General features: G+C 36.3%; 1 protein-coding gene across 1 annotated transcript in view; it reads right to left on the minus strand.

The window, feature by feature from the left end:
• Positions 1-2202: 2202 nt before the first annotated feature.
• The window catches only part of LOC110703598 (SKP1-like protein 1B), a 40877-nt gene continuing 23732 nt past the window's right edge, over positions 2203-19347 (minus strand). Inside the window, exon 2 of the mRNA XM_021881378.1 lies at positions 2203-2463. Within this exon, the coding sequence (XP_021737070.1) occupies positions 2335-2463 (129 nt within the window). The 3' untranslated portion in view covers positions 2203-2334. The remainder of the gene's footprint in view (positions 2464-19347) is intronic.

Consider the following 19347-nt stretch of genomic DNA (forward strand, 5'->3'; position numbering starts at 1 on the left):
AGTTGGATACACTCCTCAGTGTTGTGGCCCGAAGACTCGTGGAACTCACACCACTGATTTTTATTTTTTCGCTGATACCACTCTGGGAGTGGTCTCGGCTTTCGGTAACTCTGCTCCTCCTTCGTCACACTGTAAATTTTGGCGCGTGGAAGAGAGAGCGGAGTGTAGGACTCGTATCTGCCTGTGTATGAGGCAAATCTTTCCTTCTTCGGGTCGTTGGCCAAAGATTGCTCCGGGGCCTTTGACTTTCCCTTTGCCTTATGGCCTTGGCCTTCAGACAAGGGTATTTGCCTCTGTTTCCCTCCCCCGGATTGAGGTTGGGTTTTCGCTTTGTTCCATTCTTTGGCTCGGATGAACTTATCCGAAGCACTAAGAGCTTCCTCCAAAGTCTGCGGGGTATGCATGACCATGAAGTCTAGGAACTTTCCTGGCTGAAGGCCATTCTGCATTGCGAAAACGGCTAGCCCCTGGTCCAGCTGGGAGACGCTTGATGACTCGTTACTGAAACGGGTCAGGTAGTCTCGGAGGCTTTCGGTTTCCCCCTGTTGCAGACTCATGAGCTCTGCGGTAGTCTTCTCTCGGCGGTTTGCCGTGGAAAACTTGCTCCTGAACTTGGAGGACAGATCATCCCACCCTGTTACGGAGCCTTGCCTTACTCCCTTGGAGATCCACGCTTGCGCGACCCCCTTGAGAGTGGTAGGGAAATATTTGCACCATGTCGCCTCGGATCTGGGGCAAAGATGCATATGAGTCTCATACGAGGCCACGTGGTCCTTCGGATCCGTGGTCCCGTCATATGTGATGTGCGAAGGGATTTTAACCGTGGGTACGCGCTCTTCCAGTATCCATTGCTCGAATGGTGAACTAGCGGGTAGCATAACGGCCTTGCCCTTGTTCCTGGCCGAAGGGACCGCGCTCCGCCCTCTTAGAGAGGTAGGAGTGGTTTTCGTCCCTGGCTGGGAAGTCTGGGCCTCGGCTGCAGGGAACGAGAGGCGACTACGCACGCTCGGTTCCTGGCCGCCGAGTCGGTCAAGGACGCTTCTGCGAACAGTCTCAGGTTCTCGGTGAGTAGATTCTGGCCGAGAAGCTGAGCTACTGCTCTTATGCGCTTCTGGTCTTGAGGATGAGGATCCTTTTAAACATTGAGGGTTCTTTTTCCTCTGTTTTTCATTTTTCCAAGAATCCTCCTCCCACTCTTCCAGTTCCCGGAAGGAAGGAAGCTTCCCACCATCATGGTCTAACTTCCTCCGCTGATGCCGGGTATGCGGAGGAGTTCGATCACGAGGTGGTGGCATATTTTGTGCCCTCATCGCCTCCATGAGTACTGCCAGCGCTCTTGCCACCTCTTCCGAGCTGGGCCCCGTCAAAGGGGTCCTCGGCCGAGTGTGGGAATGAGGCCGCGCAGCCGATGGTTGGCTTTGGGACACTGAATATGTCCTATGATCGGACTGACCCCTGCTAGACCGAGAGAGGCCCGGCCTATATTGAGAGTCATGAATTACGGGAGATAGGGAATCCTCCTTGTATGACCCTCCCCCCGAGCCGGCACCCTTGGGAGAGTTCCGGTCCGGCGAGGGCGATGGTGTAGGGGTTTTAGGCTTTTCGCCCGCTCCTTGACGGAGGCTTTTGCTCTTGCGGTTCTTAGCCATTGCTGCTAAGATAATTGCAAGATGATCTTGGTTAGGAATTTGGCTTAAAGATTTTTGAAAGTCTTCCCCACAGACGGCGCCAAATTGTTTCGGGTGAAAACAATGGGACCTTGCCGAAGGTCCGCTGAAATGGAGAAGGCTGGATTCGGTCCAAGTTATGTTGGGCCGAGGATTTCCTGCACAGTAAACACACGTAAACTAGCCTCGGGGGTGTTGCCGAGGAAGGCCCCTCCGATGCTAAAGTCAGTACAATGTGTAAGAAGAAGACACTATGCAAGAGAGTTTGTTGCTTGAGGCTTTTATGGAATATTTCAGAATGTATGAATATACCTATGAATCTATGAATGAATCCGAATATGAATCCCCCTGAATGAATCAATATGATGGCTTTTATACCTCATCATTCATGGAGAGGTTGGGCCTTAGCCCAATTGGCTTGCTTTGTGGGCTGACCTTTGACTTTAGCACAATTGGAGAATTGAACCTTGACCTTGGGCTTTTAATTGGATCATTTAGTGCTTAGGCCCAATTGGACTAAATTGGACCCAAACAGTACTTATTCAACAATGCAGTACATGATAAAACATGAAGTATGCAATTGCAGCAGCTTAACATCTAGCTCTTAATTATGACGTCTGATTGCATCAAAAGCCCAAGTGTTCTGTCTTCGAATTTCTTCCTCTTGTTAAGAAGTATAATCATTTTTGATGTTGTACATTTTCCTGATCTCTTCTGGTGTATTTTCTTGTATAGTCCTAGCTACATATTTGCATGTTGCCATTAGCAAACTCTTGATTTCCATAGAGTTCGCAGCCTACCTATAATCATCACACAATCAGTTTAGTTAATGCTCGATCAATTGACCAAGTAAATGTATGATAAGACAATTAAGAAAGACAGCCAATTTGGGAAGAAAAAATAGCACAAAGATTGCTCGAACCTCCGTTCGAAACCAATAAAACAAGTAATAAATATATACTTATTAGCAAATTGCTAATTAGTGATTTAATTAAGGGTTATGGGTCCAAGATTATTAAACTTAAGAATTAATTATGTGATTTTAGACAATAGTTGAATGCCTATTATACAACTTTTCACTATTACAAACATTTACACATCCATATCAAGTGATATCAAAAGCTAATTTTTATGAGTGTACATAACTCAATAAATTCCAAATGACGTTCAAATTCACGCACAAAATCTTGAAATGTGAATTTGATGATTTAATCGTTTTAATGCAACTGCTTTGAAACCCAAATTTACATATTTCTTACATACATACGATGTATCCACACTAAAGCTATAAAAGTATATTCCAGTAAATTAAGACAATGGTGAATTCTAGCAGATCTAATCATATATTATAAAATCACAATCGAGTTCACGTTAAAGTATATAAAATGAGCAAAATAACATTTAATGAAAATAAATACCCTTAGGTGCACCTTAGAGGCTTACACTCTAGTTTAAACTCCCTCTATCCAAGAAAAAATTGACACATTCAAATTTTACACACATGTCAATGTATTATTTTAACCCTTTGACCTTATGATGTTATAGTCAATTATCATTAGTTAAACTTAATAGGCGCAATGTGATTGGCTGAAATTATACACGTCAACAGTTACTTTTGATATATTTTTAATGCCAATTTAATTGAAATCATTTTTATAATCCTACATTCGTTTATAATTTCAAAAATTATATTTCTTAAAATCATTTTAGTTTTCATAAATAATTACACAAAATTTGATATAAAAATAAAATAAAAAAATGTCTCATCCTTCTTCATCCAAATCAAAATATTTTCAAATTTTTTGATTCAATTCAGTCAATGATTCAATATTAGTTTCGATTGAACGATTTCACCCATCAATTCATTCATATAGTTTTTTTTTTCAATATTTAACCATTAGAGATTTGTTCTTCAAATTTTCAAGAACAATGGTTTTCAATTATTGGTTAACCAAGATTAAAAATCCATTGTTCTTGAAATAATGAAGTGTAACACCCCAATAATTCTCTCTTTAAACCTGTGAATACCCTGAACAAAATTCAAGAGAATTACTGGCGTGCTACCGCCACGTGTTCAAACGTTAAGGCTTTATCGGAAATTAGCAGCGGAAAAACTATATCAGTTATAAATAAATTTCAAAACCAATAACAAAAACCAAATTAAATCTTACAACTTGGAACCATTAAGTCCCTTATTCAAAACCCCACAAAAGTAGTAAATAAATAAAACCAGAGTTTAAATAAATTCAAACTTATGAAAAGAAATAAATTGCGAACAATAACCAACTCTCCACTCAAAATCCCACCACCTTGATACAAGTCAAAACTATGTAAATACCTGTGATGAGTCTGCTCCCCAATAATACAAGTGTAAAGATTGGATCATTACAGGTTTATTGAAAGGCGAAGGCCATGACCAAAGAAAAGACACACAAAAGCACGCAATCAGCAAAGCTGAGTACATACAAGCTGCGAAACATAATAAGAAATCCCTAGCATGATACTAATAATCAATAATCGAATACAATTTAATTATAAACTCAAATACATGACTCAACTATTAATTTACTAAGACTTCCCTAGTTAAAAGTAATTAACTCATCATTTTTTAATTCATTGGATTAAGCAATAGACAAGGTTGTCCAACCCATGCTCCGTTTGGAACATCAATAAAAGAAAACCCCATGCCTCCTTTCGGAAACATCAATAAACATCCAACGACAACGGGCGCGACTTCGTAACCGTAGTTAGTATGAGATCTCATCTAACTCCTAGTTTTTAAAAGTATTTGAAATAAGAGACTCGTAGATTAGAGGAACTCGAGAAAAGTGCACGGCTAATACCCCGTGTACCCCAACCCCTGATTGTCATTACTTTAGATCACTACTAGAAAACACCTTAATTGCGACGGAAAAAGTTCGTCGTAAACTATGTAAATTCCGTCGTAAAGTTGGTTTACGACGGAATTCCGTCGTAAATGGTTGTCGGAAAACCCTTTGTAGGAAAATGGCCATTTTACGACGGAAATTCCGTCGTAAACCAACTTTACGACGGAATTTAAGACGGAAATAATATCGTCGGACTTGGAATTGGCCTTTGATGAAGTTCCGTCGCAAATTTGCGACGGAAAAAGTTCCGTCGCAAAGCTACATTACGACGGAATATTTCGTCGTAAGTTACATATTTGCGACGGAATTTTTCCTCGCAAAATAAAATTTGCGACGGAATTTTGCCTCGCAAAATATGATTTGCGACGGAATTTTCCGTCGCAAAATATAATTTACGACGGAATTTTCCGTCGCAATGTATATTTGTACAATGGAAAATTCCGTCGTAAATCATATTTTGCGAGGAAATTTCCGTCGCAAATTATATTTTGCGAGGGAAAATTCCGTCTCATATATGTAACTTACGACGAAATATTCCGTCGCAAATTGTATTTCCAGCCCAAAACAAATTTTTGTAATTTTCTGCATTTTCAAACCTGAATTTTTTTAATGATAAATCGACAAAAAAAATAAATAAATATTGAGTCCTAAAATTGTTGTTTTTAAAAAATTAATTACCGACCTACGAAATTAGGGTTATGTACATATATATATAATAATTATGTCCTAGTACAAAAGATAGTCCACATTTTGGTATCTATACCAAACAAAAGCTAGGTTAGAGTGATTCTATGCTAGACTAAAGCTAAGCTACGCAATCGCCTGGAAACCCTGGCCTGCTCCACCACCACCCGGGTCGTTCCTAGGGTCTTGATGCACCAATCCAGAGTTTTATTGCTCATCCATCTTGAACTTTACGTGATATACATGTTTAGACTTGGTGATGACTCATATGCAAATAATATAATCAATTAAATATCACATCATTCCAAGCAATCCAAATTTTCCATTCACTTCTTGATTTATTAGGGTATTTACTATTGAATTCTTTAACTACCTCGGTGTATAAACACCTTAAGTGCATAGGGCACTTCAAATCATGAACCTCGTCTTAAATGACTTTAAAAAACTCCCTCTACTCCAATCATGATTAATTCATGAAAGAGTATCAAAACTTAACCTCATTGAACCATTATCAAAATTAATTCCACTTATAGACAACCAAGAATTTATAACTTAATTAATCATAACATATCCAATTGATAAGACAATCACTTATACATCACCCACAACCGTAGTCATATACTTATATCTCAAACATGCCTCATACACAAAAATCCAAAAATCACAATGTATAACCAAACAATTTAGCCCAGTCTTCTCTATACATGATAATAAGTTCTCGATACATCCTTAAACATGCATCTAAAGGCAAGGTTTCGTAACTCGTACGTACCTTGAATAAACGAATTGGTATGTCACTTTACTATCTAGAAATCACCTTCAATAAACTCCTCTCCTAAACCAAACAGTAACATCTCAATCAATACCCAACCAATCAAATTTACAGCAATACTAACTTACTTTAAAACCTTCGAAATCCAAATCAAACAACACTTTAAAACCTTCTCTTTAGTTAAAATTAAAGGCTTATATATAGTTCTTTAAATTTTCTTCATAAATACCTTAAAATACACTCTTATACATGAAATTACAACAATTTTAAAGTTTAATAAAAATCTGAAAATTATTTAAAAACCCCTAATAATCTCCTTTTTTAATGGGTGATGATTAAACCCTCTTTATAAAACATCAAAAGTAGTACTTAGAAACTATTTCCAGCACTTTAGATTAATTTAAAACCCTTCAAAACTTTATCAACACATAACTTTAATACTCAATTAAAATTCTTCTAGGAAATAATGACTTCCTAAAAAAAACAACCAACTATTAATATTACTAACCCAAGTAATTTCCAACAATATAATATGATGAAAACCTCTTAAAACTTCAATAAAAACATATATTTATGCTTAATTAACTTTAAATAAAATTACTTTTTTTTTATCAAACTCAAGGATAAAATTTTAAGCATAAAAAAAAACATCGTTAAAATTAAAAACTGCCCGAAAATCATACTTAGAGGCTGAATTTGGCCACGAGAGGGTGGTTCTCACTACCAAAGCTAGTGAGTCTTTCTTAAAACGTTGTTTCTAGATGAAAACTATTACTTTCTTTTATTAAAATCGGATGAGTTCAGAACCAGATCGGGATTAAAACGGGATTAATATTAACGAACGAAAATCTAAAAATTAAAACACGAATTTACGTGTTCAAAATAATCTGGAATTAAGTTAAACTAATCAGTAGTTATAATCACAAAAATTTCAATGGAAATTTCACCAAATGCCCCTGAGTTATTTTTTTATTCAAAATATACCCAAAACAATTTTCAAATTCACCATATATCCCTGAATTTATCAAATATGTTACAGATTCCCAAATGACTAATGGACGTTAACTCCGTTACTCATTTAGACTTAATTTTCCATGTGGCAACCTATACTTGGCTGTCATTTATATATTATTTAAATTTTTAAAAAAATATTTAATAATAATTAAAAAATAAAAATATAAAACTCACCCACCACCATAGCCCAGCCCCAGCCACCGTGGAAGCCATCTAAACCCTTGGGCCGGCCACTCTCCCCATTCGCACTGACAGCACCGACATCGGCAGCCACTCCCCTTCCCGTCGCTGCCCTTCTCCTTCCCGAAACCACCTTCCCCCAACCCTAAAACCCCACCCACTACTCGAAAAAATTGGTGCCTAGTCGGCGCCACGCCAGTCCCCAAACCCCGGCGACACTTGTTCTCCCATCCCCCTACCATCTTCAACTGCTTTCCCCCCTTAAATTTCCATCCTCGGCACCTTAATTAAACCCCAAAATCGAAATCCCAAAATCAAAACCCTAGATTTCGATTTTGGGGTTTTTGATTTTTGGGTTTTGGCATGCTGGTTCAAGGAGGGGGAAGGCGCGATTTGGGTTCACCGGTGCGGGGAGGGGTTCTTCGACGCCGGCGGTGGAGAGGATTTTTTTATTGGGGGGTTTTGGTGTTTGTCGCGGTGGGAAATAGAGGAGGGAGGGGGTTGTAGAGGGAGGGGTTGGCACCGGCACCGGTGCGGATCGGAGGAGGGGGAAGATGCCGCCACTGGCGCGGAGGAGGGGGTGGACGCTGACGGTCGGCTAACAGGGGGCTTGGTTGATGGGGGGAAGGGAGGTGGCTGGGCTTTTTTTATTTTATTTTTAAGTTTTTAGTTTTTTTATTAACTATAATTATATTAATTAATTATATTAAAAAAATTAAATGAAAACCAATCCCAGCATACCATGTGGCATATTTAGTCTTAATGACTAATGCAGGTTAACGATGTTAGTCATTAAGGGCATTTGGTGACAATTTTGTTAAACTCAAGTACATACGGTGAATTTGAAAATTGTTATGGGTATATCGTGAATAAAATATAACTAAGGGAAATTTGGTGAAATTTTCAAAATTTCAAAACATCATTACTATAAAAGCCCTAAATCAATTGTTCATAAAAACCCTAAAATCATGATTTTCAATAATTAAAAACCCTAGGTTATAAAATTTACAACATTTAAAAATTATGCCATTTATAATTCTGAAATTATAAAGTTTAATCATAAAAATAGAATTTGATACTAATTAAATTAATTTCAAACAATAAAATCAAAATCCATAAATCAATAATTATAATTACACAAATTAATAAAACAAAGGAGAAAGAAAATAAGAATGACCTTTTTGTGTGGGAAATTTTTGGGGATTCATGGGGTATTTATAGGAGAGAATTGTAGGGTAAATAGGAAGATTGGGGCTCATAAAAATAATGGGTCAATTAAGTAAACAAATGGGTTAGGCTTGTTTGATTGGACATAAATTGTAGAATAAGGTGCATAAAATAATTTATTAAATTAATTTTCAACCAATATTAATAATTTGAAACATTTGAAATTAAATTACGAAAAATAACAAATAAATATTATAAATAAAATAAAATTTCATTTACAAAATATTTTTAAAAATACAGGGATTACAAGAAGAAAAATTCTCGTATCATCAAAATTGAAAAAACTAAACTAATATGAATGAATTGATTATTGAAATTTATTAATCAAAACCTTAAATGAATCAATTAACAAATTGATGAATTAAATCAATAAAATTTCAAAAATAATTTTTATTTTTCGATAAAGATCAATGAAGGGAAATTGATTAATTTTAATTTATAATAAAATTAAATTTTTGGTAATTATTTATGGAAAGTAAAATCATTTTCAGAAATTAAATATTTAATTTTAATTTTGAAATAAAAAAATTAATTTCGAGACACAAAAAAGTATTTTAATTAATTTTATTATTTAAAAATAAATAAATAAATAAATATAATAGTTATTAAGCTTATAAAAAAACATATAATTGAAGTTAATATATGAATAGTTAAAAAAATCCAACGTGTCAATTATTTTGGGATGGACCAACATAACCAACTCTATTGGTTAAATTTTCAGATTAATAAATACAAATTTTCGCAATTGTATTTCATATATTACACACCTGTAAACATGATGGATCAACCTATTTTATATATTAGTTCTAAACCATTAAAAATTAAATCAGTAAAAATAAGTCAATTTTAAAAAAAATAAAAATTAATTCAACATAATAACATAATTAGCCCGAAAAAATTAGTTAAAAAACCAAAGAAACTCAAAAAAATGAAAAGTAAAATAAAATTGAAAAACAAATAAAGAAAATACTTACAAGCATAACATCAAAGAAGTTGTCTTGATCAAGTTCTTCCAAGAACTTTTCCTCCCATTATGGCTCTATTAGGTCATCATTAGCGTCGCGATCAGTTCTTTCAGCCTCGTACATCTTGTAGTACTCGATGACCTTACCAAGAGTCTTTGCGTCGACATTTTGTAACGGGATAATCTGGCCTTGGATGTTGCCAAGATCGGCTAGCTATCATTCGCTTGATTATTACAGATTGTAATGCAACATTTTAATCGACAAAGAAAAACTCCTTATCATTAGTCTTAAGAACGATCTTCTTCGATGAACCAGCGTAGGAAGATGATGATGCCATAGAATGGGAAATTGAAAAAATGTTGAGATTTGTTGACTGAAAACTTGTTGGAGGGTAGGGTAGAAAATGGTCAGATTAGGGCAGCATATATAGTAAAAATGAAAGACTACATCATTTCTTTCCTTAATTTGCAAGAAATAATTTAACATCCACCTATACAGTAATTGTGTTAATACAGTAATTGTCTTAATTGTCTTATCATAGTAGTGTACTTCACTAGATATTCATAATAGATAAACAAAAGTTAGTGGCGATAAGTACATCTTGATAACAGTGCAACACACGAACATTCCACCCAATCTCTCTCGTATAGTCGTATCTATTTGTAATCTAATAGAGTATAAAGTAGTAATTTTTAATGATCTTTTCAATTTGGTAGTTTGTAATAAAAACATTCTTGTTGAAATTTTCGACTAGAACTTGTGAAGATCCTTCTCCACGGGGCAATAATAATGTTGAAATTCATTCAAGAAGAGATTAATCAATGTTATTTTCTATTTGATGTTCGTTAATGACTTGATTAATGATTGTCGCATTTAATTACAAGGTGTTTCATCCCAAGAAAGAACGTTTATTTGATATCTTATTAAAAGCTCAAATTGCGTTAGGAACATCCCATTATCATTTATTAGAGCTGATAGATAAATTTGACATTTACACGCATGCAAAATTGACAGCTCAAATATATTTTTTTAACGATTTATACTTGGTAATATTGGAAAATTTTAACCATGTGACCAATGATTGCTAAAAACCGTTGGTATTTCTAACGACCACAAAACTATTGGAAAACACAAACGGAACACAATGAAGAAAAAAAATTAAATATCCACCCACTGTCCCCCACCAACAGCCACTCACAATACCAATCTCAGAAAATAAAAAGAAAATAAGCTCCGAGAGACAAGCAAACTAAGAACTTAAATAAACTTCTTAAAGTAAAAAAAAAAAAAAAAATCAACAAAATAGTTCAAATTATTAGCTAGATTTTACCTACCTTTACCAAAATCCGAATTATTTTATATCACCTAAGAAAAAAAAAAGTTGATTTTACTACATACTAGAGAAACAAAATTTTAGTGTTACCACTATTTAGCATATTTTGTCCATGAAAAATTAATTGAAGAATTCATATAAATAATTGAATGGGTAAAGAAGTAGAGGAAATTAGTATGAAAAATTGTTAAAAAATAAGGGAAAAAAACTGTAATTTAAATCATATAACTAATTTATGTACATAACTTGGTTATATTTGATGTAATTTAATTTCATTTTTTCGGTGGTTAATACAACTTTTTTTGTGTTGGATGTTTTTTTTTTATTTTTATTTTTATGGTATGTGTTATTCAATTTATGGATGTACGGAGAATTCAAGGTTTTATAAAAGTAGTAAAATCAAAAAATCCAAATAGTTTTGTTTGCAATATAACATTTAATTTAAGACCCATATATGAGCAACGCACATGAATTTAACTTAACATTTTGTTGATGTTTGTAAGCTACTTTGCCAAGAGTTGAATGTGTCACAATCTCTATCAACTTTAAATTTAAGGCCTATTAAACAGCATAAATGTGCATGATTACATAGACTTTACCATGCTTTCTACCTTTCGATCAACTAATAATACAACTACAATTATTAATAAGATTCATAAGGTCAATTTACCAGATATAATAATCTTGTTCTTATCATTACTTTTACGGTATTATCTTATTGATTTATCTCCAACTCGTAATTATTTTTATATCTAAAAATCGACATATATTTATAAATTCAACTTTTAAAAGTAGAAAAACTATATGTAGTGGTATCTTGTTAACCAGGAATATTATCAATTATGTAGATATATGTAATTTATGTATGTTGATAATCCCATATCATAGTCCCATATGATATGTTAACAATTATGAATACAATAATTTAGTATCTCTTACAATATATGCTTCAATAAGGACCATGTTTTTTCTATATCAATGGAATGGTTAACCAATTAATGAGATACTTTATTGACAATAAAATAAATATATATGAAAAAATTAATTAAAAACAAAATTTGGTAGTTTTAATTATTACCCTTTCGTCATCTATCTTAATAAACATTAGAAAGTAAAGAAAAGCAAACCGAAAGAATTCAACAAAATTAATAACAAATAAAATTATTAAGGAAAAATTGCCCGGAATAATCCGACCTTTTGCCCGTCCACTGAAAATAATCCCACCTTTTGATTATTTTTAAATAATCCGACCTTTATACCCAATCCGCTTAAAATGGTCTTAGGTGACCAGCAACCGGTTGAAGAGGTAATTTTTTTTTTAATTAGGTTTAATTTACACGTGTCACTACTTGATTTTTCCAAAATTAACAAAAATAATTTTTTTTTTAAAAAGTAAAATTAAATTAAAAAAACCCATCACCTTTCATCACCACCATCCCCACAACTACCCAAAACCAAGAGCCCAGAACCACCGCCACTGATTCGCCAACCCGAAACCACCACCACTAACACACCAAATCGAAACCACCTCCACTGACGCGCTTACCGGAATCCCAACCACCCCAGCCAACCAACCCCAAAACCCCTTTCGAAAAATCAAAATCCCACCAAAACCCATGGCAAATCGAAAAATATGGGATTGGGATTGGGGTTAGGGTTGGGGCTGGGGAGGTCGGAGCGATTGGAAAAGGGACTGTGGACGGGGGAGGAGCTGGGATCGGGCCGGGAAAGGGATTTTCGAGGGTTAAGGGTTGCTGGTGATTCCATTTTCGTGGGGGGGGGGGTGAGAGGATTGGTGGTTCTGAGGGAGAGGGAGTGGGGTCAGTCGCGCGCCGGATCGACTGGGGGGGTAGGGGGCTGACTGGCCAGAGCCGCGTGGCGGGGACGACGGTGGCTTGAGTGGTGTGTGGTTTCGTGAGGGGTTTAAGGGTGGTTTCGTGAGGGGTTTGAGGGTGTTTCAGGGGAGGCGGTTTGACGGTTGTTTAGGGGATGGGTGGCAGGGGCGGTCGATGCGCCGAGATTGGTGGCAAGGGAGGTGGTTTGGCTGGTTGGTGGTTTCCAAACTAATTAATTGTTAATTTAATTTTTTTTTTTTTTAAATTTGGACTAATTGGGTACCAACACGTGTCAAGTAACTTGCTATAACAAGTTAACTGACCGATTGGGACCATTAAAAAAGATCAGGGGGTAAAGGTCGGATAAATTAAAAATAATCCAAAGGTGGGATTATTTTCAGCGGATGGGCAAAGGTCGGATTATTACGGGCAATTTAATTATTAAATCAAAGAAAAAAAAAATACTCATAAGAATAAGTTCAAAGAGAGTCTCTTGGTTAACTTTGAGAAAGTCCTTATCTCATTGCTGGATTCATGTTTAGTAGTTTTGATTTATGGGTTATTGACAACAACGTGCTTGTTGCAGTATTCAATAACCTTGGAGAGAATTTTAGATCGACATTAGGCACTTGAATAAGATTGTTGTTGTCACCGAGGTCTTCGATCATGTGCTTGAGGGTTTGAGAAAGCCTTGTTGCGTTTTCATCGATTTCGAAAACCTCCCCCTTGGAAGTCCTAAGAATAAATTTCTTGGAAGATGGTGGAGAAGAGGAGGATGATGCCATGGAATTGGTAATTTCTTGGAAGGAAAAGAGTAGAGTAATATTTTGTAAAAGTAGGACTTGTTTTGAGAATATGTTGAGTGATAAGACTTTGGAAGACTACTAGGGTTTTTTCATAAATATTATTGGAGATTTTAGAAATATCTTACAGGCCAATTGCTATCTTACTTTTTCCAACAAATTCTATCCTAGCTTATCTAGCTGTCCTATAAGATTTTATTTTAAGGTATGATATAGAAAGTTAACTTTTATGCAACCTAATGGGTCAAATGTGGCCTAATGAATTTGATACAATTTTGTTTATTGACGAAACTATTTGACACATAATCCAGTTGAATTATGAAATTCCTCAGTTACTCAAGTTGTGATAAAGAATAACAAAGAAAAAAACAACAATAACAAAAACAAACATTTAGTGTTCACTCATGTCCCAATCACATTGATTCGAAAACTATATGTCGAGTATAATTCCACAATTAGTATGTAAATGTATGCCTTTAATCATTTTTTATTATCTTCATGATGGCACATTACTCATATATTTTCTTTGTGTTTTGTTAGTATACACGCTTTGAATTGACATTGTTTACGTACGTACTCCATATACAAATAATAATTTTTTTTTCTTATTTCATTTGGTGATTTATTATGATAATGAATAAAATATAGTTATGTGAGGGTGATGTTAAAATTTTCAAAGTAAATGAGTATTTTCTATTTTTCGACTTTTATCGTTTTATTATTTTGTTTTGATAATTTAATATATTAATGCTCTAACTCATCCAAATATAGGTGCCTAAATAAAAGTGTCAACTAACATGGACACAAAAAAAATATTGAGTTAATAATATAATATATTTTTTTTCACTACAATGAGCTCATTGTAGAAACCAAAGAATTACTCTCAATTATGTTTAATTTCTTTGCCCTTATTAGATACATACTAGTTTTATTTACGCACGGGAAAAAAGGAGGGAAGGAAGGAAAAAGAAAGGAAGGGGAAAGTGAGCTGCATTTTCCCTCCAAATCTCTCCAATTTTGTAGGAATTATGCTTATTAAAAATGAGAGAAAATGGATCCGTCCCTCTCCATCTCTTCCTTCCCCCAATCCTTTACCCAAACAAGACATTTTGTCTCCCCACCTTTCTTTTCCCTTCTTTTCTTTCCATTTCTTTCTATCCAAATAGAGTGTTAATTGTTTTTGGTTTATTGATGTGAAAAATTAAAGATAGTGAATAATAATTGTGTACCATTTTTAGAAGGACAGTTTTGCAATGGCTATAATAAAATTTTAGCTATTATAAAAACAAAATCTACACCATTGATTATTATTATGTAAATAAGGGTCATTGATTTATGTTTACCAAAAAAGTATGCCCTAAAATTTTTCTTTCGGTATTTTTCCTTATTCCTCAAAAAACTAAACTACTATAACAACTTCCAATCTTCCATTAATCATTTTCTGCAAAGTATGAATAACCCACATACACCACTTGAAAGATTACACAGTATTGTCAATCATGGGTGTTGGGCCCATATTGCCAAGCAACCCAATACATTTAGGGCACCACTCAATGATCAATTGATACATTAAATCAAGCAGAACGACCTCATTGGAACAAGTATGGAAAGCAAGATCAAAATATCAATCATGAAGATAATTTCAAGAATACACCTGCTGAAAAGGGAAAAAGAATAAAATCAAATAAGATCTTCTATGTTTAAATATATTCGATATCTTTGTAACCCTAGCAGCACCTAGGTATAAATAGCAAAGATTGACATTGTAACACTCATGTACGCTCACATATACATTAATATAAACTGATTATTTTGCTTATGCTCTCGGAATCGTGTCCTTGCTGAACAAGGAGGATTATCCTTACTCTGTATTGTATCTCTAAACATATTCTCTTTTAGTTTAATTGTTTACTTATTGCTTTATTATTTCTCTTGATTATTGTATTCAATACTCATGGTTTGATTATTATTACTCCTAAGTCCCTAAGCAAATTCCTAGATGCCCTTACTAAGATTTGCCTAAACAATTCGGCGCCCACCGTGAGGCCGATAATCAATTAACCTACCAATCTGCTAAAAACCAAGACAATCACCATGACCGGACAACCAGTACCTTTCATCATAGCCGAAATCAACGAAGGAATGAACGCATTCCGTCAAACCTTAGACCAGCAAAAAAGCCAAATCGAAACATTGGTGGCCCAAAAGGTTCAAACCGAAGCCAAGCTCACAAGCCTAACAAACCAAAATGAAACTCTCCGTAGCCAAATACAATCAGTTGCATCCAAAACTGTTAACACCAGGAAAAGCGCTCAGAGTATAGCCATGCCGCTTAATGTGTCTGGAACTTTTAAACCCCTAACAGAGAAAAGGGCTCTAATAGTAGGGAGCAACCCCTGGACTTATATTTTCTGGATGCAGGAACTCAATCTTAAGAAAAATAAACAGGAAGGAACTGAAGAAGGAAAGATAGAAAAGATTGTCAAGGAATACCTCAAGGCATTTGAAGCCAAGATTGCAAAGATCCCTAGAGTGCCAAAGCCCATGGAGGAAGAAGCAGCAGATGGCTACAGAGAATCTCCCTTCTCAGACGAGATCGCCATGGTGGAGGTGCCAAAGAGGTTCAACACGCCCAATGTGGCCATGTACGATGGAACAACAGACCCTGATGAGCACGTGTCCCTCTACAAGAAGAAGATGATGACCAGATCGATCCCCAGAGATATTAAAGAAGTCATCATGTGAAAAGGCTTTGGAGCCACATTGTCAGGTCCATCCCTAACTTGGTTTATTAATTTAGATAATGGGACAATTTGATCTTTTGTATGAATGGTGAATCTCTTCAAGATTTAATTCGCTAGCAGCAGGAAGATCAAAAAGCAATCCTCAGATCTGTACCGTGTCGTGCAAAGACAGGGAGAATCCTTGAGGGACTATCTTAACAGGTTCAACAGAGAAAAGATCGGAATACATAAGTGTGACGCTCCTACAACAATCGAGGCATTCAGAAGAGGGCTGCTAGATCATAGCGAACTCTATAACAAGTTAACAAAGTATCCATCCACGACCTTTGAGGACGTACAAGCCAAAGCTATGGCGCAAGTTAGGTTTGAAGAGGATGTGTATGCAAGAAAGACTCCTGAGCCAGATCGCAAGCTAAGAAGGAGCAATAACTTCTCCAGAAGGGATCATCAATTCAAGCCAAATCAGCGTTTCCGTTTTGATGAAGGATCAATCAATGCTATTGAGGGAGAATTCTCAAACTGGAGGGAAGATCCTGAACTCCCACCTAAATAGCATGAATATTGTTTCAATGTTAACCCTGTAGGTGTGATCAGAACCTTGAACAAAATGGGAGACTCCGTACAGTGGCCCAAGAAGAGTGATAGGCCAGGAGAGAAGACCCATCAAGATGGTGCGATTTCCATTCAGATATTGGCCATACAACTGATTAATGTGTCGCGCTCAGGAAGGAAGTTGCTTACCTGTTGAAGAAAGGCTACCTCAAAGAACTCTGGTCGGACAGGACTACAGCTCCAGGAAGAGAGAAAGAATCCAAGCAAGGTGGCTCCCCACCTCCTCCTCTAATCGTCAAGACTATTTGCTTCATAACAGGAGGGTCAGAAGTATGCGGATTAACATATTCAACAGCAAAGCGTCACGCCAAAGAGATCCATATGGATCAGCCCGACAAAAAGGCGAGGTCAAAAATGGACATCCCTATCATGTTTGAAGAGAGTGATGCAGTGGAAGGACATCATGACGACCTTGTGATATCACTCCCAGTAGGAAATTGCATGATCAAAAGAATTCTTGTTGAATACGAAAGCTCAGCAAACATCATTATGCATGATACCCTGAAACATATAAACATCGATGAGAAGAACATCATCAACAAGTCAACAATGCTAGTAGGTTTCAGCGGAGAGACTAAGAAAACAAGTGGAGAAAATACATTGGCAACCTATGCAAAAGGGATTAACTTACAAGTCAAGTTCCTAGTAATCGATACTCTATCATCATACAACATGATTCTAGGAAGACCATGGATACATGAAATGAAGGCTATCCTATCTACTTATCATCAAGTCATTAAGTTCCCTACAAGGTGGGGCATTCAAGAAATTAAAGGGGATCCTAAAGAAGCCAAAGAATGTTATAAGGTCTCCCAGAAAGCAACATCCGTAAAGAAGAGTTCAGCATAGCAATCAGAGGGTCATCCGGGCCAAGAGAAACTCATTATAGCAAAGAGCAAGAAGAAATAGTGGTTCAGCTGCACCCTAACCATCCAGATCAGAAAGTCAGGATAGGATTAGAACTGAGTACTGATCTTCATCAACAGATTTCAATATTCCTGGAAGCAGAAAAAGACGCGTTCGCTTGGGCTCATAAGATATGAAAGGAATCTCCCCAGATGTAATCACTCACAAGCTCAACGTAGATCCAATGCATACACATGTGAAACAGAAAAGAAGGAAGTTCGCACCAGAAAAGAACAAGATCATCAGTGAAGAAATTCAAAACTTGTTGAAGACAGGAAAGATTAGAGAAGTGAAGTACCCAGAATGGCTTGCCAACGTGGTGGTAGTCAGAAAGAAGAACGGGAAGTGGACAATATGCATCAACTTCACAGATATCAATAAGGCTTTCCCCAAAAATCCATTACCCACATTGATGCCATAGTAGACGCAACAGCAAGGCACGAGCTACTTTCCTTTATGGATGCATACAGTGGGTACAACCAGATCCCCATGCACGAGGATGACCAAGAGAAGACAACATTCCTCACTAGCCAAGGAATTTATTGCTATAGGGTGATGCCTTTTGGGTTGAAGAACGCAGGAGCAACATACCAGAGGCTAGTAAACAAAATGTTTGCAGAGCAACTTGGAAACACAATGGAAGTCTACATAGATGATATGGTAGTCAAGTCCAAAAAGGAAAATGATCAAGTCAAAGATCTCAGAAAGGCCTTCACCATCCTGAAGCAGTATGACATGAAATTAAACCCAACAAAGTGTACATTCGGAGTACAGTCAGGAAAATTCTTAGGCTACATGGTAACACAAAGAGGAATAGAAGCTATCCCAGACCAAGTCAAGGCCATCTTGGATCTAGAACGACCCTAGTCAAAGAAAGATGTATAGAGTTTAACTGGGAGAATAGCGGAACTTAATACATTCATTTCCAAGTCTTCCGACAAGAACAAAGTCTTCTACGACGTGCTAAAGAAAAACAAAGAATTCATGTGGGAGCAGGAGCATGAAGAGGCATTTCAGAAGTTAAAAGAGTATTTAGCCAACCCTTGGATACTCTCCAAGCCAAGAGAAGGAGAACCACTCCAAGTGTACCTTGCGGTATCTGAAGGCACGGTTAGTGTAGTCCTCACCAGGGAAGAAGACAAGGAGTAGCTTCCTATCTACTATGTAAGCAAAACCTTACTCAGTGCGGAAATAAGATACGCTTCTCTAGAGAAAATAATTCTAGCCTTAGTCACTACTTCAATAAAACTGTGCCCATACTTTGAAAGTCACTCTATACGGGTACGAACCAACTACCCCATTAAGGCCATCATGAGAAAACCAAAAATGTCAGGCAGAATGGAAAAATGGGCTTTACATCTCAGTAGGTACGATATACAATATGAGCCCAGAACCGCAATAAAGTCGCAAGCCTTAGCGGATTTCATGGCTGACTTCAGTCCAACCCTTGACAAAGAGGCGCAAAAGGAAGTATTGCTGGCCCTACAGGAACCAAAGGCTAAACAGAAATGGACACTCCATACAGATGGTGCGGCAAACATACGAGGTGTAGGTCTAGGAGTAGTACTTACATTTCCACAAGGAGATAAAATAGCACAAGCAGTAAGGTGTAACTTCAAAGCAACCAATAATAAAGCCGAATACAAAGCATTAATCACAGGACTGACTGTGGCAAGAGACATGAAGATACAACACCTGGAGGTGATATCAGATTCTT

Source organism: Chenopodium quinoa, unplaced genomic scaffold, assembly GCF_001683475.1.
Source record: "Chenopodium quinoa cultivar QQ74 unplaced genomic scaffold, ASM168347v1, whole genome shotgun sequence".
In the NCBI taxonomy this organism is placed as follows: domain Eukaryota; kingdom Viridiplantae; phylum Streptophyta; class Magnoliopsida; order Caryophyllales; family Amaranthaceae; genus Chenopodium; species Chenopodium quinoa.